This window comes from Abramis brama (genome assembly GCF_963993115.1).
Source record: "Abramis brama genome assembly, chromosome: 16".
NCBI classification, from domain to species: Eukaryota; Metazoa; Chordata; class Actinopteri; order Cypriniformes; family Leuciscidae; genus Abramis; species Abramis brama.
In genome coordinates, this window is record NC_139978.1 from 11,382,518 (window position 1) to 11,409,341 (window position 26,824).

The window sequence follows — 26,824 nt, forward strand, 5'->3', positions numbered from 1 at the left end:
CATGCTGAGATCACCTGAAATTCACCCAAAAATCTATATGATTTAATGTGAACAATCATCATACAACACTACATGTTTGGTTTCATTTCAAATGTCTCTGTGCGACTGGTACAAAGGTCTCATTCCCACAGAAGTAAACCAAAAGGTTATAAAGGTTTTAAGAGTTTAGCCATACTTTGCATTTGTAAGCAGATCAGCCCATAATGCTGAGTGTCCCCCGAACTGATATTTAAGTACACTTGGCACTGGTATAAAGGGAATAATAAAGGGATAAAGGAAATTTCTATTTAGGACAACATAATGTTGCTTGAACTATCCTAAATAGTCTTTAGCCTTACCTCTGTTTATTGTAATATTACTTAAGCTACATGTACATGGGAAACCACTGCATGACCAAATCAAAGTTACTACCAGAGAAAGTGTCAACTTATATCTGTGGTAGTTGTCATGACCTCTGACTAGAGATAGTGTTACTTTAATCCAAGTGTATACAGATCTATGGGGACTAAACAAAATACTTTTTAATAGAGCAAGCATGGGAGCAGCCATCTAAACAGTATAGTCAGTGACCTCTGTCCAGTGACCAAGACTGGCGAGTTTGTGATCGTGAGATCCGCATTAAACGGCCAGCGCAAACCCTAAGCGACACTGGTCTCCAATTGAAGAAGTACAATACGGAGTTAAGAGTTAAATAGAATAATCAAATGTCTAGATAAATTATCAGATAAATGACCAATTACCAATTGGCGTTCCAACCTAAATGTGAGGTTGTGATAAAATGGAGTCAGATAAAAGTAAATTGGAATTAAACTACTTTACCACACTGAAAAAAAACGATATTCCTTTACCCACTTATCGGAAACAATTGTTGGGCCGATCTGGGTGGGCCTTAAGAAACAAACTGTCCGAAAGAACCGGTTTGCAGAAATATAATAAAGCATTTAAAATCAATATGCAATTAAGTGACCCAAAACATTCAGTTCGATGTTTCTTGATGTGTTTTGTAAAACTACTGTTCATGTTAGTATTTTAATAAATGACTCAAAAGGCATGTGTTTTGTATAATGTCCCTGAAGAACCGGTTATTAATTTAGCTTTGGTTTTAAATTAGTTGTTGATCTCGAAGATATGTTGGCTAAATCATCCATCAAATCTGCTCTTCCTTTTGTCCACAACTTCCTACTCCTTTACCCTGGAAATCAAAATAATTAAATTCAATAAATATTTGATGCATATCCGAAGGAAATTACTCGTGCTTCACAGGATACATACAGATAGAAGTTGACACCCCACTCACATTAGTATAGGGTGACTTGCTCTGTTGCAGGACTTTTGTGAGACAATGCAGGAAATATTTGAGGAAGATAAATGTACTACTATTATACTATGTAAATATTGATTTACCTTATTAGTTGGAAACCTATTTGCCATTACGTTGGATGAAAAATGTTTTAAATCGCCAATAAGCTTTGTTAATTGTGACCGGCTCTGTGACTGGCACTCAGTTCGCCCATATCCTAGTGATACAATAATTTACTCTACAAGACATGTTCAGTCTGCTAAATTTGATGGACTGAGTGACAGACCAGTGTAGCAAATTAGTCAAACATCAAATTAATACTGTATGAATAATTAATCATAGCTTGTTATAATTAATTATAAATATTTGGAATAGTTAATCGAATTAACTTCATGTAGCTGAATTAATATTACCATCTATTAATCTGTTCATCCAGCAGTATTGCTCATCGTTCAACTCTTCAGAAAGGGTATTTTCCGCGGCCACAGAAAGCCTCTTTCTTAGCATATAGCTGTGATCATAATCGTTAAATTGATATTGATTTATAAGCAGACCAGAATCAATTTGCACAAATGTGCACAAAAGTTTTATTTAACTAAATCACGAACACATAACTAATCTAAACAAACACATACACACAATCAGGGTAGAATGGAAAGTGAAGGTGACTGAAAAAACGATTAGAAAGTCTTGATAGTTCGGTTCGATGGTGCTGAAGTTGCAATCGATTTCTTCCACGTTGATTGAAGAAGCAATGGTGAACTTGTGGAGTTAGTTAATTCTGTTATGGTCGAGGAAGGTACACATGGCTCTGTGTGTGGAGCCTGGCAGTTTCACGTGAACAGCAATCAGGAGCAGAAGCCAGCGAGCGTGTGGAAGGCTTTTAAATTCTTTAAGTTCTCACCTTTGATGAGAAAGGTGCAATTCTCAAGGGGGGAAAGTTCCTTTGTTTGAAAAGCTGACTCATTTGCATGGTTGGAGTAAGCTGGCAGTTTGTGTCCATTTATACTCTGATAAATATAACAAACACACACTGCATTTCTATGAGAAGGTGATGTCCACCAAAGTGTGAGTCATTAAAGAGGAATATTTTGATGGGAAGGACCACCTAGATGGGGCTACATTAACTAGTAGTTCTATCAGTAGTAGTCTTCATCAGAGGTTGGTCATTTTCCCTGCTCTATCTAGAACATGACAGCTGCGCAAATGGATTTTTAAATATTTTTATTGTGGTATTGCGTATTTCTGGGAGGTGGGAAACAATACAGACACAATTGAAATGCAGGACACTGCTTACGTCTTGGACAAAGCTCCCAATTTCGGGACTTGTGGTCACCCTACTAAAGGGTACGACACATCACAATGAGAACAATCAAATCAAGTTGACAAAGTATAGGCCCATTTATTTCATTCAAACCAACTGACAAAAGACATGATAAACAACAATTACACAAGTGTACAGCTAAGAAAACAATATTTATGTTGCACTAACTATTTGTACTCAAAAATGTAATCATATATATTGAAGGATGGGTAAAGTTACATTATTGTTCACAATATTGTTTAAACCTGTAAAGATTGATGATTCGTTGACAAGTTCCTTTATGAGTATGCGTACATCACTCTTCAGTGTCCTCCTCACTGTCATCACTCAGGGGGAATTCTCTGTTCCCACGCTGTGTATTGTAGCTTTTCACATGCATTGGACACTCCTGATTTATAATAGCCTTTAGAAACAAGCGTCAGCCTTCATTATGAAACATTTGTAAGCATATTGATAAAGACATGCAGGAACAGTTACATGTGTGAGTCTCACCATCTTCTCTTCCCGAACAGCAGGATTTTTAAGGAAGAAGCAAAGGGGTGCATACAGGATGTTGACTACGCCGATGATCACCATGAGATTAGGGAAGCCGATAGCTCTTACTATTGCCCCACCGGTAGATGGACCTACAGCATGAACACACAAAGAAGGAAGAGTTAATTTGGCTCCCAGAGCTCTTAGGGTGAGCAAACACTACACTACACAACACATTAGAAGTTTTGAAAATAGATCTAAATGGGATGTGGGTTTTTTTGTAAATAGGTAACGGTTACACAACAACGCTGTAATAAAAATGGAAACGTTTTTCTATTCATTTTTTGCATACAGGTGACAACGTTGTCAAAATTAACCGCACACATCACACAGATCTGCAAAAACGAATAAAAATGCTGTATTATGCATGCCAGGCCAGTAGTTGGTGATGTCACTTTGTAAAGAAAAACAATGACATAGTTAAAAAAGAGATGATAACGATATTGTTTTCAAAAACTAGCAATTTGAAACCCGTTTTTAAGCGTTTGCATTTTCAGGGCTCCAAAACACTTACTTTCAAATTTTATACCAAAATGCATAAAAAGTTTTCAGTTTTTAGTTGAAAACAGTATTGTGTGAACAGCTTCCTATAGGAATAAATTGCACAAAACATGTCTATTAGTAAAAATATATTCAAGTACATCTGCATTGAGGTGCAATTACCAACAGCAAATCCCATGCAGAGTGCCACATCAGCAATAGCATACACGCTTCCATACACAGAGGCATGTCGGATATCCACTAGGTAAGCCATTATTGCCATCATAGAAGAATCAACCATTCCTACATGCACAAAAAAAATTATGTATATTATCTTATGTCATGCAAAGTTATAGAGTTATGTATGTTAAAAGCATAGTTCACACAAAAATGTTATGTTTTCTTTCTTCTGTGGAACACAAAAGATAAAGAATGTTTTTGCTTATACAGTGAAAATCAATGGGGTCCAAAACAAAATTGGACCCTGCTGACTTCCATTGTATGGGCAACAACACAGAGACATTTTTTTAAAAACTGTATCTACTTTTGCGCACATATATATTCAAACGTGCATACCTATAGACTAAACACGTAATATGCATGTGCACGCCATCACCGTTTTCACAGATTCATGTTTTTGAAGTTTACACGGAGATGATAACGTTTTCAAAAATTTTCAAAACTTTACAAAACTTGCACCTTGGAACCTATTTCAAAGTTTGCGTCCTCGAGCCACCAAACACTAGAATGGCCAGAACGCATTAAAAGTTTTATGTTTTCAGTTAAAATGGTGTCGTGTAAGCAGGCCCTAAATTAATGATTTTTACAACGGAAGTGAATCAATAAATTTCTTTAGCTGGACAATAACTTTTTTCTAGAGCTGCTGTAAAACCAAAACAATCTCTGTTCCATTAATTTCCTATTATCACTGTAAAGCTGCTTTGAAACAATCTGTATTGTTTAAAGCGCTATATAAAAGAAGGTGACTTGACCTGAATTGACTTTTGTGCCCCACAGAAGAAAGTCATGAGTAAATGATGTCAGAATTAGCATTTTTTGGTAAACACTCTCTTTAATACTGAATGAGAATTAATGAAATAATATTCACCAATAGCAAATCCCAACCCTCCATTGGGACCAATAAGACCATAGATGTTTTTGGCAAAGGGAACCTACAACAAATTCATATAATGTTACTGCAACATGTATGTTGTGTTTTGGTTTAGTTTTTTCAGTCAGTGCTATGTTCCGTTTTGCCTCAGTTCCCAGTCATTTCCCTGGTTGTTAATTAGTTCCTGCACCTGTTCTGTTTTACCTCGATTACTCTCCCTGTGTATTTAAATCCTTAATTCTGTCTGTTCATTATTCTGTGTCATCTATGTTGATTTGGTTGATTATTACAATAACCACAGTCCTTTTATATATACACAGTACTGTCTAAAAGATTGGGGTCAGTAAGATTTTTAAATCTGAAAGAAGTCTCTTATTTGCACGAATGCTCAATTTAATTTATCAAAAATACAGTAAAACAGAAATATGGTGAAATATTAATACAATTATAACTATTTTCTATTTAAATATATTTTAAAATTAAATGTATTCCTGTGATGACAAAGCTACATTTTCAGTAGCATTACTCCAGTCTTAAGTGTCACGTGATCCTTCAGAAATCACAATATTAAGCTAATTTGGTGCAATATTTTTATAATGTTTTTGTGGCAACCCGGAAACATTTTTGTCAGTATTTTTTTTATGAAGAGAACATTCAAAAGAACAGCATTTATTTAAAATAAAAAATATTTTGTAACATTATAAATGGTTTTACTGTCACCTTTGATAAATTTAATGAATCCTTGCTGAATAAAATGATTAATTTCCTTAAAAATGTACTGACTTTGGAAGGGTAGTGTAGTTATTTTATACATAGTTCAAGCACGCATGGGCCTTGCTGTTCTTAAAGTGTAATGCAACATGATTTGTGATACTCACACAGAGCAGACTGATGCCAACTATAAGCATGCCAATCATGGAGCACAACCACCTAAATCAAAGAGACACATTTCTAAATTATGCAAATCTTGCCTCTGTAGACAGGCAGGATTTGCTTTGCCAACCCATCCCCCACAAACACATACACATATAAAATGACTTTTAGCTATTACCTTCCCATTTTATTGGCCAGTATACCAAATAGATTGGTTCCAATGAGGTAAAAAAAACTGGCTGGTAGGAAAGCCATTCCTGCAATATCAGTGGCTACAATTAATTCAGTCAACAGACAGACAGACATAACACAGAAAAAATATTTAACAAATTCATCAGAACCATCAGAAACCTCTTACTGGCTGGCTTCTTTTAACTCTTACCAGTTGATTGAACTACACAGAGAAACCACAGATCTTCTCAAAAAGCCACATGTTTCACTTATTTCTCACTAAGGAAGTTACTAATGATATAATGGTTCTGAATTCTTTCAAGTAAATTACTTTAACATTAAATTTGTCAGAGAGGAAACAAACAGGAATCAGATACAATTATCTAAACAAGCAGGAAGTGAGGTTGTTTCAATCATATTTTAATGACTTGGAATAATAGAGTTTCTTACCAAGCTGCCATTTTGGCGAGCACATTGTTTGCATCATCCAGATGGGAAGAGTGGGCTCTAAAATAGCTACCCCCATGTTTGCAAAGCACAAAGATCCTGTAATTATATACAGGAACCATAATCTTACTCATTATTCACTCAACATAGCTCTTCATCCGTTTCATTTACAAATCGTTTTAGCTGCTCACATCAAAACATACAGCCACGATTTTATGGAGGCACACATGTAATTACAGAAACAGCTAGCACACCTCCACAACAACTTTTTAAACTGGTTTGACTGTGGGCAGTATTTGAGGAAGTATTTGATTTGGTTTTATTTACACACACACCTGCACTAATGAGTATGTAGGGATCCTTCAGCAGGGTAAGTAATGGTGTTCCTTCCACACTCTGAACAGAAGACACATAAAAATCACTCCAACTTATCATAGTAACAGTAATGCATTTCTCATTTCAAACATTTCTCATCTATCAGCTTTAATATCTCTCATTTTAATAAATGAATGCTACTCACCCCTGGAGATATTTTTGAGGGCTGAAGGATGCAGAGCTGGAGGGCTGGGTATTGAAAACAATTCGATAAATCAACTTAATTTAATGTAACAGGCCAAAGGAGCGTATTCATTATTAGTTTTACTAATGTCTTACCTCCATCAAACAGAGCCAGAAAGGCAAGGACGAGGAACGGAGAACTTTTACCAACAAACTCATACATAACACTGCCAAATGGCGCTCCAACTGAAACGAGCACATTTTGCATTGTCAAAAATTGTTATTTGTGGCACGAATTCTGTCACCTTCATTTAGTTGCATTATAATTGCTGGTCATTTTCAGATGTTATAATTTGGTACATTACATGATGTTACTTTACATTGTTATATAGCGTCATATTATGGTGTCATATAATGGTGTCCCTGCATTGACACCATTATATGAGAAGTGAACTGAGCTGGACGATGACATCACTGTTTTCTCCAGAGCGGATGTATAGATAGATGAACTAAATCAATAACTTTTTTTTAACAGAAATTAACCTTCACTGAACTTACTTAAGCTTGACTATGACACTATTTTCTTCTAGATCTGCTGTACAGCCGAAACAAACGTTGTTGCATTATTTTCCTGTTATCACTGTAAAGCTCCTTTGAAACAATCTGTATTGTGAAAAGCGTTATATAAATAAGGGTGACTGTAAAGCACAATATAAAAAAATACAGGACTACATTAACTTACTGAGCACTCCCATGGCAAGTCCTCCCAGTGCAAATCCCATGGCAGTTCCTCTCTCATTGTCATCTGTGTAAACACTTGCTAACATTCCCAGACCTACAGAAGTACACATTCATTTTTATCATATAAAAAAAAATGAAACAAAGATAAATCACTTTTGTAGCTTTAATGTAAAAATTACAACCTATGTGATGCCACTGAAAACCAAAGTGACAAATTTCAGAGAAAAAAAGCTTAACTACTCAAGTGTACACACCCTTTTATAATGTGTCTGTGTTCTAAATAAACTAATTATTAGGCTTATGTGAAATAGTATACACCTGTATTCACCTGAAGTGACTCTGATAAACTCCAAATAAACCTCAGCTGTTCTTGTAAAAAACTTTTGACATCTTCTTGGTTGCATGCTACAAGAGCCATGGGCCGCAAAGAGCTTACAAAGCATTAATGGGAATGTATAGCTCAGGTGAGTGAAGAAGTTTCCAAGACATTAGATACACCATGAAACACAGTAAAGACAGCCTTAAGAGAAAGAGAAAGTATGGCACAACAGTGATATTATCAAGAAAAGGGCATCCCTCCAAAATCGACTGAAAGACAAAAAGAGGACACTGGTCAGGGAGGCTGTCAAGAGGCAACATTAAAAGAGTTACAGCTCTTTCTGGAAAGTACTGGTTGCTCCCTACATATGAAAACTATCTCACGTATTCTCCACCTGTTTGGACTAAGGGGCAGGATGGCAAGCCTTTTCCGACTAAAAAAATCAACCATTCAAATGCAAAAACAATCAGTTTACCAAAACCATGTGGAAAATGTGTTATGGTCTGTAGAGATCAAGATTGACCCATGGTTTGGACAGCTTTTTTTTCCAGCTGGATATTAGTGAAGGTGGAGGGAATCATGAATAGCTCCAAGTATCAGTCGATTATGGTTTAGAACCTTCTGACGTCTACAAGAAAGCTGCAAATAAAAAGACCTTTCAGAAGAGTGAAAATATTCCCAAGTCAAGATGTGCCAAGCTGTGCCAAGACTCCTATCCAAACAGACTGTGTGCTGTAATAAAATCAAAGGGTGCTTCAACTAGTTCGGGACAGTGCACGTATGCAGTTAGTTATTATTTATTATGTTTTTATTTTTCTCTGAAATGTGTTGCTTTGGTTTTCAGTGGCATTGCATTCAACCACATGTTTTAGCCGATAAATTACTGTGTTGTAACCTACATAGTACAACTATTATGTGGGTATTGGATGATCTTCTATGTCGACTCCAGTTTGTTAGGCTGGGTGATAAAATGTCTGACATTATTTTAACTAAAACAGGGGCCCCCCAAGGCACAGTTTTATCACCCTTTCTATTTTCATTGTATACTGCTATAGGCACACTCAGACATCTTGTTGTATACAAAGGTTTTCAGACGATACCGCCCTTGTGGGTTTAATTAATCAAGGTAATGATGTGGACTATAGAAGAGAGGTTGAGTTATTTGTTACATAGTTTGATGAACATTTCCTAAAATTGAATGTGGAGAAGACTAAGGAGTTGATCATTGATTTTAGAAGAAAAAAAGAAGTGATACTACCAGCGATAATTAAAGGTCAGAAAATAGAGATTGTTCAGTCTTATAAATATCTTGGTGTCCATTTGGACAGTAAATTAAACTGGAAGAAGAATAGTGAGGCTGTTTTTAAGAAGGCACAATCAAGGTTAGTATTTTGTTTTATGCAGTGCTCTGTTGGGGGTTGGGGATAATTTTTGTATGTACTGATTGTTGTTTTTTTTTTAATGTTTATTTGTCTATTGTTTGTAATGTGCAATGGTGGCAAATGAGTTTCCCCTTACAGGGATTAATAAAGTTTTCTAATCTAATCTAATCTAATCTAATCTAATCTAATCTAATCTAATCTAATCTAATAGGTTGTAATTTTTACATTAAAGGTGCAAAAGTTCTGATATTATTTATCTTGGTTTAATTTTTTACATCACAAAAAACAGCTGTTTTAACGGGGGTGTATAGACTTTTTATTTCCACTATACATACCGTTCAAAGATTTAGGGTCAGTAAGATTTTTCTTTTTTTTTAAAGAAGTTAATACTTTTATTCAGCAAGGATTGCATTAAAATGCTCAAAAGTGACAGTACATACATTTATAATATTATAAAAGATTTTTATTTCAAATAAATACAGATCTTCTGGATTTTCTATTCATCAAACAATACTGAAAAATTCAGCTTTGCCATAACAGAAATAAATGAAATTTTAAAATATATTACGATAGAAAATAGTTATTTTAAACTAATGATATTTTACAAAATTACTTAATTTTTTTTTATCAAATAAATGCATCCTTTGTGAGAATATAAGATACATCATTGAAACACACCAAAAATCTTACGGACCCAAAACTTTGGATGTCTTTGCAAACTTACACATATTTGGTACATTATATCCCACATAAACCATTATACCTGCCACAGAGGAAAAAGATGATCCAATTCCCTGCAATGAGCGGGCGAAAAACAGCAGTGCATATGTCCCTGTGAAGGCAAACACTGCGGAGAAAGCATTCAAAGTCAGAGTCTACCTCATTTCATTTGTAGTTTGCACTAGCCATATAAAGTGAAACTATATAAACCACGTCAACAAACAACATATGGAAAATCGTACTCGGTTACCTAACGTAACCTCGGTTCTCTCTAGAAGAGGGAACGAGTATTGCGTAAGTTGCTTACGCTACGGGTAAAGTTGTCTTTTCTCGAGATCTGAAGCCAAAAAATTATCCTTAATTTTGTATTTATTGTCAACGCAGTGCGGCAGACAGCAGACCATAGCAGGCTGTACGAGCGTGCTCATTGGCTGTCCTGCGGCAACTGCAGCAGCCTACCAGTGAGCCCCGCGTGACGTCGCGCCCTCCGCGCGCCTAGCCCGCCAAAATGGGCGTGGCTAGCGTGTATAAAAGACGGGCTCACAGGCTGGAATTCTGGTTTTCATAGACCGAAGCGAATAAGCTCGTGGTGCGACACGGCAGGTTACGCAATACTCGTTCCCTCTTCTAGAGAGAACCGAGGTTACGTTAGGTAACCGAGTACGTTCTCTTACGAGAGGTTCTCTCGTATTGCGTAAGTTGCTTACGCTACGGGAACCCCTTGTCAACGCCGTGCGCGCCGAGCATCAATGCATGAATCCCAGGGAAACCCGGGGAAAAAACATGCGAGAACAGGCGGCCAGCAACGCGGGCCAGCACATGTCATAAGCACTTCATAAGGGTACAAAGCGGCTCTTCCGGTCTGTGTATAAACCCGATGAGAGTGCGTACATAGGCACATATAGAGACTTTTATCCCTAGTGCATCTTACCAGAACAGCTAGTAGTACACGAGAGTAGTCCGCGCATGAACGAATGGGCAGAGCATACAACTCGCTTAGACTGATAACAGTTTAGCCTGCAAGGCGGGGACTTCCAGATTATAAAATCTCACGAATATAGAGGGGGAGGCCCAGCCTGCCGCCATACATATGTCGTGAATAGAAATCCCGCTAGACCAAGCCCACGATGAGGCCATGCCTCTAGTGGAATGGGCTTTGATGCCCATAGGGCACTGCAGGTGTTTGGACGCATATGCAGCTGCGATAGCGTCCACTATCCATCTGGACAGACTCTGTTTCGAGACTCCCTTGGTGCGCCCACCAAACGAAACGAAAAGCTGCTCGGAGCGCCTAAAGGCGGCGGAGCGTGTGATGTAAATTCTCAGCGCCCTGACGGGGCAAAGGAGAATATCACTATCATCACTATCGGATGTTGGCAGAGCCGACAGGGAGATGATCTGCGCCCTAAAGGGAGTGCCAATCGCTTTTGGGACGTAACCGTGTCTCGGCTTGAGGATGACTTTAGAGTCGTTAGGTCCGAACTTGAGACACGCGGGGCTGACAGACAGCGCGTGTAAGTCCCCTACGCGTTTCACTGATGCCAGAGCTATCAGAAAAGCGGTTTTGAGCGAAAGGTATTTTAAATCCACGGAATCTAACGGTTCAAAGGGAAAAGCTTTCAGGGCTTCTAAGACCAAAGAAAGATCCCAGATCGGAACCGAGGGGGGTCGCGGGGGGTTCATCCTCCTGGCTCCTCTAAGGAAGCGGATGATGAGCTCATTTCTTCCTATTGCATGGCTGCGTGTCGTTTCAGCAAACGCCGCGATAGCCGCAACATATACCTTGAGAGTGGAGGGGGACCTGCCCTTGTCCAACAGCTCTTGTAGGAAGGAGCTCTTGTAGAGTCTTCTCGTGGAAGGGGCTCTAGACTGCGTGATCATGTTTATGACCCCTTCTGGCAGATCAGCGGGTATCCATTGATTATCCACGCATGCAGAGACCATCGCTCTGGATGGGGATGCCAGATCGATCCACCGGCTTGAGAGAGGAGATCTCTCCTCACCGGGATCGGCCATGGGGGTGAGTGCGACAGCCTCACTAGCTCTGGGTACCAGATTTGGTTCTCCCATCGCGGGGCTATGAGGAGCACTGAGTGGCGCGTTTCCCTGATTCTCTTTAATACCTGTGGTAACAGAGAGATTGGGGGAAAAGCATACAGCGAGAGGCTGGGCCAGGTTTGGGCCAGCGCGGCCTCGCTCTTTGAGAAAAACCTCGGGCAATGAGCGTTGTCTCTCGACGCAAATAAGTCGACTTCCGCCTTGCCGAACAGGCGCCACAGTAGCTGGACTGTCTGAGGGTGCAGGGACCATTCTCCCGGGGGAATGTTGTCTCTGTCTGGACCGACATTCAGGTGGCCAGGCACGCGTGCGGCTCTCAGCAAGCGCAACGAGTGATGAGCCCACACTAGAAGGCGTTTCGTCAGATTGCAGAGATTTCTGGATCTGACACCGCCCTGTCGATTCACATAGGACACCACAGACATGTTGTCCGAGCGTACTAGCACGTGGTCATCCCGTATATGTGGGAGGAAGTGTTTGAGCGTGTTCTCGACCGCTATCATCTCCAAACAGTTTATATGGAGACATTTCTCCCGATCTGACCACAGGCCAAAGACCGGTTTGCCCTCGAACCTAAGTTGGATGCATCCGTCGAGATAACTTTGCGGTGTGAGACGGCTCCCATTATCACTCCCCGCTGGTACCAGTCGGCCGCTAACCAGGGTCTCAGTGCTGAAACGCAGCTCTGAGTCACTCTGATTCGGATGCCGCCGGACGCCCATGCTCGGTGAGGCACACGAGCGTTCAACCAGCGTTGTAGAGGGCGCATATGTAGTAGACCCAGCTGAAGCACTGCTGTGGCTGATGCCATACAACCCAGCATCCTCTGAAATGTTCTCAGGGGTGCGGTGCTGCCCATCTGGAAAGACTCGGCCAGGTGTTGGATACGGCGCGCGCGCTGTACCGACAGCCGGGCCGTCATTGCCACAGAGTCCAGTTCCAAACCCAGAAAAGAGGTTGACTGACTGGGCAGTAATGAGCTCTTGGTCCAAATGACCGTGAGACCCAGGCTTTCCAGGTGGCTGAGAAGCACTGATCTGTGAGAGAAAAGTTCCTCCTCTGATTGTGCTAGAATCAGCCAATTGTCCAGATAGTTCAAAATTCGCATGCCCTGACCTCTCAGGGGAGCGAGAGCCACGTCCATGCACTTCGTGAATGTACGGGGTGCTAAAGACAGGCCGAACGGCAGGACGGTGTACTGATATACCTGACCGTCGAAGGCAAATCTCAAGAATGGCCTGTGACGGGGTATTATCTGGATCTGAAAGTAAGCGTCTTTCAGATCGAGGGAAATAAACCAGTCTCTCGGGCGAATCTGCGCGAGAATTTGTCTGGTTGTGAGCATTTTGAACGGTCTCCTCATAAGAGCTTTGTTCAAATATCTCAGATCTAAAATTGGTCTGAGAGCTCCGTCCTTCTTGGGCACGAGGAAATAACGGCTGTAAAAACCTGCCTCGCTCAGAGAAGGGTGTACCGGTTTTATAGCCCCTTTGCACAGCAGCTTCGCTATTTCTGCACGAAGTAGGTGTGCTACTTCCCCATTCACTCTCGTCTCGGTTCGCGCTCGAAAGCGCGGGGGACGGCGAGCGAACTGCAGTGAATATCCCTCTCTTACTGTGCTCATCACCCATTCTGACACGCCTGGAATAGCTTCCCATGCTTTCGCATGTATAGCTAATGGCAGAATGACCTCCTGGTTCCGATAGCCGTGATGCACGGGCTCGGGGACCTGATTCGGAGGCGCGGGCGCGGCGCGCGCGCTCTCGGTGCTTAAATACGGCGGTTCGCATACAGAGATGGCTGGCCGTTTTACACACATTGTCCCGGTAGCTTTGGACGGGGAACATTTTGTGTGAGGGAAGGCGCGCGAAAGCGGCGCTGGGGGTGCAGTGTACGTGGGTATGTGTGAGCGCTCTGGGGCGGGCACAGGATTTACACACGGCGAGTGACCGGTAGTGAGGGGCCGTGTAACAGAGCGGGCAGTGGGTAGGTGTGGGCACAGAGCTGTGGACACGTGACCTACGTTCAACACTCGAGCGGCTTTTCTCCGCTTTATGAGAGTGGGCTCTGATAGAGACACGGGGTTTATAGTGCTTATGTGTAGGGGTGAGCACAGAAACGTGGGCACATTTTCTACACTTGAAACACATGCGGCGTGAGCCGGGTAACCAGACATTAAGCTCTCTTTGTGATTTCTCTGGGTCGCCGTAAAAACGGCGGTTGTGTGCAGGCGAGTGGGTGATTTTACCGGCTCGTTGGCTGCGGAATAAGCGTCTGCAGTAGCCATAGCGATGGGGACTGACAGAGCGTGAAGCTTTAACGGTGGTCTGGCTGCAGCGGGACTCAACCGTCTTTTCCTCCCTGCTGCTAGGAGGACTTCGCGGGCTCGGGCTTCAGCGCGATCCTAGGTCGAGGTCCCCGTGCGGGAGGCGGCCTGTTGCGGCTGGTCGAGCGCGATCTAGGGCGGCCGCCCTGTCGTCGCTGCGAAGACGGAGGTCGAGCTGGACGCTGTGCAGAGCTTTGCGCAGGCTGGTCACGTGGACGGCGTGCGGTTGAGCTCGAGTGTCGAGGCAGGAAAAGATTCATATGATTCATTCATAGCCATAGCAAAGGTGCGCTGCGACCGCCTCTTCCACGGGGGGAATGGCATTGTACCCCTTCTCGGCGGCGCCGTCAACCTGTGAGAGCGCCGCGGAGGTATGGGAGGAAACTCTCGCGGAGAATGGAGCGTTCCATGATTTAGAGAGTTCTGCATGAAGCTCTGGCAGGAAAGGTGCAGTCCTTGATGCGGGCGCTCGGCGGCGGCGAGAGAGAAAGCAGCCGTCAAGCCTGTTCGGCGCTGGTTCTTCAGGCGGTGACCACTTGAGGCCAAGCCGGTCAACGGCCTTTGTGAGAAGGCGCAGAAGCTCCGCATCCTCGCCGGCTCGGGAACGGCCGGATTCCTGGACTGACGAAGAGGCGGTGGACCATTCCTCGCTGTCAGAGGCCAGGATAGAACAGCTGTCAGCGGCGGCAACCTCATCCAGTTCATCTGCCTCATCCCCTGAAGTGGCGGCGGGTGAGTGCCGGCGGCTGCGCGTAGAAGGAGAGGGAGAAGCTCGAGGGAACGGGTCCGGCGAGCTTCTTGTTGCCACAACATTCTCCGGTGGTCTCTGGGAGCGGCGCTTCTTTCTGCGCGGCCCCGCAGGGACAGGCGGAGTGACAGCTTGGTCGTCGAAAGCTTCAAGTCGAGCCCGCAGGGTCGACATTGAGAGCTCTTCGCACTCAGGGCAGCCGCCCGAAGAGAGTGCGGTAGCGGCGTGTTCGCAGCCCAGGCAGAGAGCGCAGATGACGTGGCGGTCTCCTTCGCTGAGCGGCGCTCGACATGAGCCGCAGGAAAAACAAGGCATTTTGAGAAAAACGCCTTGCGCTCTTTTAGGAGAGAGAAAGTGTGTCGCGGGGGCGAACACACACAGCAGAAAAGGATATGTCGCCGGATGGCGTAGCAGGCACGGATGGCTGAAGGCGGCGAAGTCGGCCGGCTTCTTCAGGCGCTTCCTAAGCTTGCTGATCGCTGAATTCAACGGCGGCGGCTCTCAAGATCCAGCGATGCGAAGAGCTTCGCTGAAGACAATGAAAAATCAGAATTCCAGCCTGTGAGCCCCTCTTTTATACACGCTAGCCACGCCCATTCTGGCGGGCTAGGCGCGCGGAGGGCGCGACGTCACGTGGGGCTCACTGGTAGGCTGCTGCAGTTGCCGCAGGACAGCCAATGAGCACGCTCGTACAGCCTGCTATGGTCTGCTGTCTGCCGCACTGCGTTGACAATAAATACAAAATTAAGGATAATTTTTTGGCTTCAGATCTCGAGAAAAGACAACTTTACCCGTAGCGTAAGCAACTTACGCAATACGAGAGAACCTCTCGTAAGAGAACTCACTCAGTGGCTCACAGTAGTGTAGACTACTTCAAACATCTTTATGAGCAATCATTTTTATATTGTTGCTCCTACACAGTTCACAAAAATGTTCACATTCAAAAGTCAATGTTTGATTTAAAAAAATGTTTCATGTTTCAAGGGTTACGTTTAATGGGAAAAAAGTCATAACTGAAAGGGTTTTTATAGTATTTCATTTTCTCCAAATGATCGATAGTATATGTGTTTCTTAAAGTCAGCAATTTGTATTATTTCAACTTATTTTTTAAAGAATACTTATTTATAATAAATATAAATATAAGTAGCCTATTATAAATAAAATCTAAGTAAAATATAGTTAATTATAATAAACAGAATAAATAAAACTATAAGTTATATTGTATTATATTATACAATATTTATTACATGTATAATACTTTTATTTGATTACACAAGGCCTATAAGTATAATATATTTATTATATTATAATGAAAGTAGTATAATACTTATAGTATAATATAAAAATTCTACTATATTAAACTCAGCATACTCGGTTAAAGAATTCACCTCTCGCCACTGGTATATAACCATTTGCACAGCATGTGTGAAGAGCGCCACTGTGATCATTTAAAGGTGCAGCAGCATACCGTTTTTCGAAGCGGCTTGGTTCACAATAGAGAATGTGAAAATACGTCATGCACGTGTTTGAATAATTGATAATTAATTCCTTTTTATTTCTATTAAGATGCTTTGAAACAATCTGTATTGTATAAAGCACTATAAAAATAAAGGTGACTTGAACTGACAAATACTTATGAGCTCATGGACAATTTTGCAGTGGCTGGGTGGGTCCAAGATCTGCTAAGCCACAAGCCAGCAAACTGTGAAAGCAGTGTCATACAGTATACTCGCAAAGGTAAAAAAAAAAAGTGTCACTTCTTTTTTTCCTAATTATTAAACTAAACAAAACAGGAAACTTTAAAAATAGAATTGAGTCATATGCTGTATTCACAACATGTGGTAATTATTACTGTGGAGTTCTACTCATCCTTTCACGTCCTCAGATTTCTATATGACAAAACTGTGAAAAATAATCTGAGTTGTCATGTGGTACAGCGTGGTAAAAGACTGATCTCTTTTTTTTTTAAATTGAAAAGTTAAAATTTCTCTGAAGAGTGTTGTCTGTGCTTCTTCTGAAAGTCTCTCCTGGTGCTGGTGTGTTTACAACGCGAGTGCAGTGGTGATCGCAAGCTTTCTGAGCTCTCAACTGCTGTTTTAACAGCATTCTTTGAGTTTGTTTGTTCTGACGGTTGGTTAGAGGGCGAATAAAGTGAGTGCTTCACAGGTACAGACTGCACCATCTCCTGTTAGTGTTGCCACGGTCATTCCCCTGTGTGCTCCAGCACAGGTGAGAGCACTATTTCCTGAAAGAGCAACACGGGTGTGTCTGCGTCTTTTTCAAGATGCCATTCCACCCGTGCATTTCTGGATGCAGCTTTTGTGGATGGTTCATGTTCTCATTGCGGGAACATGACTATCTCAGTGCTGAGATCAAGACTCGCCTTCATCCGTGAAGGTGGAGTCCCCATTCCCATGCCCCGCTCTAGCTCCCCCTTCTGGCCAAACCCAGAAGAGAGCTACTGCGCCGTGTGGGATGGGTGATCTGAGGATCACATTGAGGGCTTCCCCACCCTATAACCAGTCCCTGTGGGCCCCTCATTCCTCTGTCGCACCAAAGCTGGTGGAGCTCCCTGTGGAACGTGCTGGTCCTTCTGCAGTGGACCGGCCAGCCGTTTCGTTCGGGGCTCCTCCTGAGGACAGGATGTTGATCGCTACATTGGAAGGGGAGCTGGACTCTGGAGATGATGACTCAGCTGTGCTACCTCCTTCTGGGAGAGTAGTGTTGCCCGAGTAGTGTTGCCCAGAGGTTCTAAGTGATCTACCACAAGCTGTCGTAGATACCATCACTTCTGCGAGAGCACCCTCTACGAGGCATGCTTATGCCCTAAAGTGGAACCTGTTCGTTCAGTGGTTTTCTTCTCACCGAGAAGACCCCCAAAGATGTTCGATCGGTACTGTGCTTTCCTTCCTGCAAGATGTGTTGGAGCGTGGGCTGTCTCCCTCCACCCTCAAAGTGTATGCTGCCTCTATTGCCGCACATCACCATGCAGTTGACAGGAGATCCGTGGGGAAGCATGACCTGATCGTCAGGTTCCTGAGGGGAGCAAGGAGACTGAATACGCCATTACAGGCAGCAGAGTTAAAAGTCCTGTCTATAAATACAGTTCTCCTGCTTGCTTTGGCCTAACGAATCGTGCCTGGAATTCGGGCCGGCCAACTCTCACGTCATCCTGAGACACCTCTCTGGATATGTGCCCAAGGTTCCTACCACTCCCTTTCAGGACCAGGAGGTGAACCTGCAAGTGCTGCCCCCGGAGGAGTTTTTTAGAACAAATTCTAGATTCTATATCCTAAGTGTCGAGCCGGTAGCTTCCTGTGTGCTCTCTTCGCATAGAAGCCAGCCAGCACTATACCTCCCTACCGGCATGATGTGGCTTCCGCAGCGTCTCCCTTTCCACCGTAAGGGCACGCTTTCCCAGTGTTATCCAAGTCTGTCTTAGTGGGTCATGCGGAACAGCAGTGGACTTCTCTGGCCTAAGCCCTGTCCCATCTCTGCCTCAATAATTGCGGGGGGATCAGGAGGCTTTCGCTAGGCACTCGAAGGTGGCAGCACTAGGTGGCGTTTTAATTTGGATCCCAATCAGTATGGTACATCCAACTACATCGAACGTGACCAAACTGAAAGGGAACATCTCGGTTACGTATGTAACCCTCATTCCCTGAAGGAGGGAACGGAGACGTAGTCCCGTCGCCACTATTGCTGGATCACCAGTGACTCCAGGCTCCGCTCAGCTCCTCAGCGAAAAACAAGTGGTGCATGCATCCGCTTCCGTATTTATACCCGCACTACGGGGCGAAGCGCGAGATACAAATCTCGCACGCCAATGTGCATTGGCTAATTTTTTCAATACTCGATGATGACAGGCTCCCTAAGCGTGATCCCAATCAGTACAGTACGTCCGACTACGTCTCCATTCCCTCCTTCAGGGAACGAGGGTTACATACGTAACCGAGACATTACTTATCAAATTCTGGATTTAAGATACATTATTCTGACCATGATTAAATTTCATTTTATCATGCTGGGCTAAATAAACAGTAAAGAAATGGGATTTCTAATTCTACTTATGATTCTCAAGGGAGCTTGGTTAATTTTGTAACATTTTTATTTTCTGCTATATGGTTCAACACTCCCAAGTCCAGAGAAATTAATTCCCAATTCTGTTCCAGTGAGTGAAATCCCAGAGTCCATTCCAGTGAGTGAAATTCCTGTACCTGTTCCAGGGACCAAAATTCCTAAGTCTGTTCCAGAGATTGAAATTCCTGAGGCCACTCCAAAGAGTGAAATTCCCAAGTCTGTTCCTGTTAGTGAAATTCTAGTGCCTGCTCTTCCTGCCGGCTCTGGAGAGATCGAAGAGGTGGTTCTTGCACTTTATGTTGCTGTTACTATGTGTATCTGGGCCACACACACACATCTCTTCTCTCCAGAGTCTGCTCCAGTCCACGAGCCCGCTCCAGCCCCTGAGACTGCACCGGAGCCCGCTTCAGCCCCAGAGCTTGGCTAGGAGGCCGCTAAAGCTCCAGAACTAAGCCCAGCCCAACGCTGTCCTTGATGGCTAAAGCCATTGGGCAGCACACACCTCCGTAGCTATAAGGCGACTATAAGTACCCAGCCACAGTGGCCGAGTCAAGCTTCCTTGTTTTCCTTGCCTAGTCTGCCGGCACCGGCCTGCTCACCTGCCCGTGACCTCCATGACCTACCAAGACTCCAGGGCACAAGCCCTCCCTCCCTCCCTCCCTAGTTGGACTCTTTTGGGCGCAAGGTCGCCTTTGACCTATTTTTTTCAGTGTGTTTCATTGATTGATCCCGTTCACCTGTATTTGTCATGATTCTGCCCTCGTGTCCTTGATTTTCTTTAGTCTTGAGGCAGGATCATGACAGACCCATGTTTTGTGCGCAAGCACATGGCCTTGTGTTTGGGCTGTGTGCTTGTGTTGTCTCGTTACTTAACCCCGCTCCCTTGTTCTCCTCGTCAGTCATTATTGTTTCATCTGTGTCACCTGCTGTCTTCATTAGTTTCTCCCTATTTAATCCCCTCATGTCTGCTGTCTTGTGTCGGTTCATTGTCAAACATTGTGTGATTCCTACATGAGTGTTATTCATTATCATTGCTAATCATACCTGTGAGTACCTTGTGGAAAGTCTTGTCATTGTGAGAGTATTTATTAGAAGTATTGTTTGTTTATTGTCTAGTCATAGTTTAGTCTTGTCAGCCTAAGATTCCTTGTCCTGTCCATGTTTTGCCACCTCGTGGGTTTTGTTTTCCTGTTTTTGTACCAATAAACCTTGTGTTCATTGTACACTGTCTGCATTTGGGTTCATCTCCTTGCATCCTCATGACAGTTTTCCTGTTAATTCTAAAGACTATTTAATTGATTCCTTCGTCTTGAGCTTCCCTACAGCCACCAATCTGTGACACCGAGGATGTGAACACTTTTTACACTTTTTAAACACTTTTTAAGTCGGAATCTCAGTAATTCTGACATGGCGTGAATACACCTAAAGGCAGTGGGTTTACAAGTGGGAGTAAAACTGAAACTGTTTACCCAAAATTCAATGTGGTGTGATGTCAACTTCACATTCTCTATAAATGCTTATAAATGATATGCATTTCGATTAAAATTTACGTGCTCAAAAAAATTTAACATACGCAGAAATTTCCATTTCAAGCTGACTTTAACCTTCAAAATAACATCATGAGGACACACATCATAAAGTAATTAGCATGACTTAAAGGCACAATATGTAACTTTTTTGCTTTAAAAATAGCAAAAATCACTATATCTATGTTATATATTTTTTTTAGTTGTGTACTTACATTATCCCGACTGTTTCCAACAACTTTCAAACCAGGAGAAATTTTAATTTAATTCGAAGACATGGCACGTTTCTTTATTTCCGTTTTGTCGCAGTCAATGGCGTCATATCCGCGTTGTCCCTGGTTTCCGCTCGTGCTGCCATGGTAACCAGAGCTATGAACCAGAGCCCTCTGATAGTAACCAAGACGACAGACGTGGACCACTGTAGTTCGCAATGTCTATCTGCACGCTGTTGTTGTTTCGTTCAAACATTATGGACCATGGCAAGCAGACTTTGGATAAAAAAGGAGAACTAAAACGAGAATCAATATCAGCGCGGTGTTTTCGAGATGCTGAGAGCTCCCATAGACAGTATACAAACGAGAGCTCCACGTCCAAGACTTCGACCGCTCCTACATGTACTTTATTAAACAGGTGAGCACATTTACATAAAACTAATCAATGTTATATAGTTCAACAATGATAAAATGTCAGAATATGATCTGTATGTTATTCTAATGTTGATCTAGCTTAACGTTACTGCTAACGTTAGTCTCATACAGACAAACTAACACATAAGTTACATTTCAACACATTCAAATGCAGTTTAGTGTAATAGTGTAATGTTAGACCAAGTGAAACAGCGCTGCGTTACCTCACAAGTTTAATTTGTCTAATAAACTGACCTGTGAGTAGTGATTCTGCGTGTAGTTCGGTAGAATGAAATGTCCATATTCCTTTTATATCCGCGGGACTCACGCCGCGTTTGGAGCGGTTTGGAGCTGATAGCTGTCTCTTAGCAATCCCGAACTGCTTCATATCATAGTCATGACAAAAACATCGATGTATTCAGTCATCCATAAACATTATTAGATCGGTTGGCTTGACGTTGACGACAAGATCCATAATTCTTAGCAAATGTTGCGTCATCAAACTACGCCTTTGTTATTGTAAATAGGTTAGCGACCCCTAGTGGAGAAAAAATCCCATACTGTACGTTTAATATAATATAAACCGGGCACTGAATAGAGTAACAATTAAAAGTTTTTTCTGCCAGTGGAATCACTTTGGCTGGATTCAACGAGCACACTGAACTGTTCATGATCCTGGCCTTGAGAACCACTGCACTACCTGTCATAATTATACTTACATCATATAACTTACTTATTGTGGAGACAAACATGATGACAAACCCAGCAAACATTGGTATGTGATATCCAATTCTATAAAAAAGGCAAGCGTCAGATGTCAGTTTAATTCATTCATTCAGTCCTCTATTTTCATTATACTTCAGATAAATAACTGTCTAAGCATGTCATGTAAATACCTGTTAGTGAGTGGGCCTACAAATGGGTTGACCATGAGTTGCACCAGGGCTTTGGAAGCAAACAGCAGCCCAACCCTCACATTCTCCTCTTCCAAAAACTCACTGTCCTCTTTACACCCATGTCGGTCAGCAGAACTCCTGTTGACCCCGGAACTTCCATTAGTGCTCAGTGCACTGGAGGAGATGGTGAGGTTGACAGTGGTGACTGTGATGGTGTAGGTGGTGTTGTCGTACAGAGAGATGATGGAGGTATAGGTGGGCTGAGCCTCAGACGGGGTGGCAGACGGGCGCTCTTGTGTCTGGTGCTCTGTGGCATACAGGTAGGTTGGGATGATGGGCACTGGGGAGAATGAGAGGTGACGTGAGGATGGGAAGAGGAACAGCCGGTACCTGTACCCGAGTGTGTGTTTGCGAATAGCCCTTCCCCTGCGGTCTGTATGCGGCAGAGGTCAAACCGATGCAAGCTGGTAAATGTCATGGGCTTGTTGAGAGCAGAGTCGCTTGTCTTACACTACTCCTACTACTTTACATTTCCTCTAATGTTTTGACTTTTTGCATATACAGAATAGACTCAAAGGGAAACCAATGATGTACATAGTCAAAACGATGTGGACACCTTCTTGTAATCAGAAAGATCAGCTACACAAACAGGAACATAAAATATAGGCTACATTTAATGGCAGCAAATCTCTTCATCCATGTTCCAACATCTATCATTTGTTTAGTATGGCTGTTTACTTACCAACAACTGTTAGTAGCATGTTATCCAGTAGCAGGGCCACACACACAACTACAAGCACCAGACGAGGAGAGCCCCTGCTCTCACTGATCCAGTCCATAGGGTTCAGCATAGCCATAATTGACCTCTGTCACTGGACACACAATTATTGTTCAAATTAGCACAGTGTGTATTTTCACGTTTGTTAATTATCATAATTAACCTCAAATTAATTTAGAGACAACATGTAATATTTGTATGTCACAATGTTTCATTTCTTTTATATATATAAAAAAACCCAGTAAAAACTTTAATATTGTGAAGTATTATTCCAATTTGAATTAACTGTTTTCTATATTAATACATTTTAAATGGAAGTTATTCTGATATGCTGATTTATCAATGAAAACAGTTGTGCTGCTTAATATTTTTGTGTGAAAACTGATACATTTCTCACATATTTTCCAACAATTCAGGTATTATTCTGCTTTTCGAATATGAATGCTGAATGCTTTGAGCATAGAGGCCTTTAGCTCCATTATATCCTATCATAGAGAACAGATTGAGGGCCTGAATATTAAATAAATTACAAATATGTAAAAATTTCATTAACAAATCCAAAAAACATTTTTAAATCTGCAGAACATGCTGAAACCAATTGCTTTTACAGATCCGAGTTAAATTGGACACACAGATGAAACATTTATTATATGGAGCAATTACTGTATGCTGCATGCATTAAGTTAATAACTAGTGATTTTTACAATGGAAATGAATCAATTAAAAACTTACTAAAGCTAGACAATGACTTTCTTATAGAGCTGCTATACAGCCAAAATAGCCACTGTAAATCTGCTTTGAAACAATCTGTATTGTAAAAAGCCCTATATAAATGAAGGTGACTTGACTTGACTTTTTGGCACAAAACCTGGCACCGAGAAGTGATATATTTATTGTCCTTTTTTTTTTTTTTTTTTTTTTTACAAAAACTGGTATAAAAATTACTCAACTATAAGTGTTAGGAGAAAATATGGTAACACTTTACAATAAGGTTCATTAGTTAACATTAGTTAATGTATTAACTAACATGAACCATGAACCAACAATGAGCAATACATTTGTTACAGTATTTATTAATCTTTGTTAATGTTAGTTAATACAAATACAGCTGTTCATTGTTTGTTCATGTTAGTTCACAGTGCATTAACTGTTAACAAATACAACCTTTGATTTTAATAACGTATTAGTAAATGTTGAAATCAATATTAACTAAGATTAATAAATGCTGAAGAAGCATTGTTCATTCTTAGTTCATATTAACTAGTTAACCATTGTTAACTAATGAACCTTATTGTAAAGTGTTACTGAAAAAAATTTTTTTTTATATAATATTCCAGTAATTCAGGGAAAGGTCAAGGCATGGTGTTGCAGCTCCATGATTTATCTGAACTACAAGAATATTATATGAACTAAAAAAATGACAAATGGCATATTGCTCACAGTCCTTAACTGTACACTTGAAGAACATTTTTTTTTTTTAAATCTGAGGGAAGATTGTTGACACTAGGTGGTACTTGGATGTTTAGAGATAGCCTAACAATTTTGAGAACTCCTGATCTAATTCACATCCAACAAACATCCAACAGGTATTGAAAATAGAGTACCGATAATTGTAACAGTGCTCAGGTCTCTATTCAGTCTTTTGGGATGTCTTGAGGACAGGTTTGTTCTTGATGGGCTCTTTCGGCAGGGCATGAATTACGTGCTGTGTGATTGAGTTTCAACAATATGATTACAGCTGCTGAAGGGCACATGAGGAACAGACTCAGTGTTTCAAAACACTCCTTTTATCTTTAACTGTCCATGCTTATCAATATTGCCCTTGGAAAAATGGACAGTATTTTGTGTTTTTGACTTGTTACGATTTTCTTGTCTTGTGTACATACATAACTTAAAGATAACTTGCTTCTGTCAAATGCTGTGATGAATACTAAAGCTATAGCTTTATCCCATTGTATTCACTACGCTTCAAAAAATAAAACATTTATACATTTAATTTAAGTAATGTAATACATTTATTTAGCAAGGATACAATAAATTGAGCAAAAGTGACTGTAAAGACATTTATATTATTACAAAAAATATATATATATTTCAAATATAAAATTATTTTCTTTGGAACTTTGTAAAATGTTAAGCAACTGTTTTCAATATTTTTAATAATAATAAGTGTTTCTTGAGCAGCAAATCAGCATCTTAGAATGATTTCAACAAGATTATTAGACAGTGGAAACTGGAGTAATGATGCAAAAATAATTCAGCTTTGCCATCACAAGAATAAATTACATTTATAAAATAAAATAAATAGAAAATTACATTGCAATACTATTTCACAATATTGCTGTTTTTATAGTAGTTTTTGGTCAAATAAATGCATCCTTGGTGAACATAAGACTCCTGTTCACGGCCATACGCACATACAACAAAGAGCAGATCCACAAGTCAACACCTATGTCAATACCTGTTAACTGAGACCATGCTTGCAACATTAGTCAGCTCCTTATTGTTTTATCCAGCTATCACTCAACCTCTCCACATTACCATTTTGTGTTCCCAAACATTTAACAGTTATTAAAGAGAGGGGTTTCTGTTTTTTTTTTTAACTATTAGTATTTTGGTAACTACCAATCGTGTTTTTTGATACGAGGCTGAAAGGAAATACAAGAAAATCCATCATAAAATACAAAACATATACTTTTCTGACATTATAAAACAAAATGTAATCCATAATCAGTCTCTGGTCACTGCCTTATATATAAATGAAATATCTTAATCATTACTTTTAAAGTTAGTTTTACCTTTGGATGCATTCTCTTCTCCAGCGCAGGAGTGTATTCAGTGTATTCAGGTGTGCGTGATGCAGGGGTCAGTTGTTGGATTTGTGGGTGTTGCTAAAGGAAGGGTGGTGGCTGTGTCCACTGCTGCATGGGATTTGTTGAGGGAAATATACAGACATGTACACGTACACGCACACACAAACTAACACTGCGTCATAACAAGAGTAATTGTGTGCATCTGCTGCTCTTTATTGGGTAGATGAATGACCTGCAGGCTTCTTTTCATCACAATGAGCCTTTATCTGTGATCTCTCATCCAGCCTCAACACACACAATCAGCTGCTACTTTTCAGGTTTACAACAGCGACCTAATTGTTGGAATATGAAACCAATGGTGATTGTTCATTATTTGACACACAAAAGTCTTACCAATAATATCAAAAGTCAGTGACAATTGCAGATTACGGATCCATCGTAACCTGTGTCAGTTTCATTTCCTGTGTAATGTTCGTTCAGCCACAGAACATCTATGGAAAATGTTAAATGACTCAACAGATTTTACCTTTGCCCTGTGCCATCTCTGGTAATTCAAATACGCAAACACGCACACACAAACACACACACATTCACAAACGTTGCATTTCTCATTTTCATTTAGTTTAAGTTGAAGTACTAAAATAACTCAAACTAAATAAACTAAAAACTAAAACATAATAAAAACTATACATGCATGTTTAAAAAAATAAATAAATACAACTAATATGACAAAACCACACAACTAAATGAATACAACTAAAAATAACAGAAAATATAAAAATAAATAATTCAAAAATATTAACAAAAACTATAATAGTATATTTATGATACTAAAATAACACTGAGATGAATATGAGCTTGAAGAATGTGCTTATGCTAAAGGGCTTGGAGTCTGCTTCTGCTCTGTCTATCTGAACATGGCTGGCTTTTATAAATCAGCCTGAGGGTTTGAAGACTGGTGGGTGATCTTCCATCACCTGCCCTATGTTCAGCACAAATACACACACACACACACATGCACACAAGTGCACACACACACACGCAAAAGCACATGTTGGGTTTCCATGTTTTAT

The 26,824-nt window shown here is 41.2% G+C and overlaps 1 protein-coding gene across 1 annotated transcript; it reads right to left on the reverse strand.

Moving 5' to 3' along the window:
• Positions 1-2,677: 2,677 nt before the first annotated feature.
• slc18a1 (solute carrier family 18 member A1) lies at positions 2,678-25,858 on the reverse strand. The gene is made up of 16 exons (XM_084086836.1): positions 25,737-25,858; positions 22,903-23,032; positions 22,161-22,500; positions 21,998-22,056; positions 9,944-10,027; positions 7,481-7,573; positions 6,895-6,984; positions 6,761-6,804; positions 6,576-6,636; positions 6,244-6,339; positions 5,801-5,879; positions 5,628-5,679; positions 4,747-4,810; positions 3,822-3,941; positions 3,117-3,250; positions 2,678-3,027 (listed from the first exon to the last, which is right to left on the reverse strand). Exons 2-16 carry the CDS (start codon positions 23,015-23,017, stop codon positions 2,920-2,922), a joined length of 1,539 nt encoding a protein of 512 aa, XP_083942962.1. The 5' UTR covers positions 23,018-23,032; positions 25,737-25,858; the 3' UTR covers positions 2,678-2,919.
• Between the last annotated feature and the right edge of the window lie 966 nt (positions 25,859-26,824).

Bases quoted from the DNA above. Each gene is read 5' to 3' on its own strand.
- slc18a1 (XM_084086836.1), bottom strand. From the start codon at position 23,017: ATGGCTATGCTGAACCCTATGGACTGGATCAGTGAGAGCAGGGGCTCT. The intron at 6,985-7,480 runs GTAAGTTAATGT...TGCTCGTTTCAG, and splicing joins ACTTGCCATGGGAGTGCTCA to TTGGAGCGCCATTTGGCAGT. The intron at 6,805-6,894 runs GTAAGACATTAG...TTCAATACCCAG, and splicing joins TCTGGCTCTGTTTGATGGAG to CCCTCCAGCTCTGCATCCTT.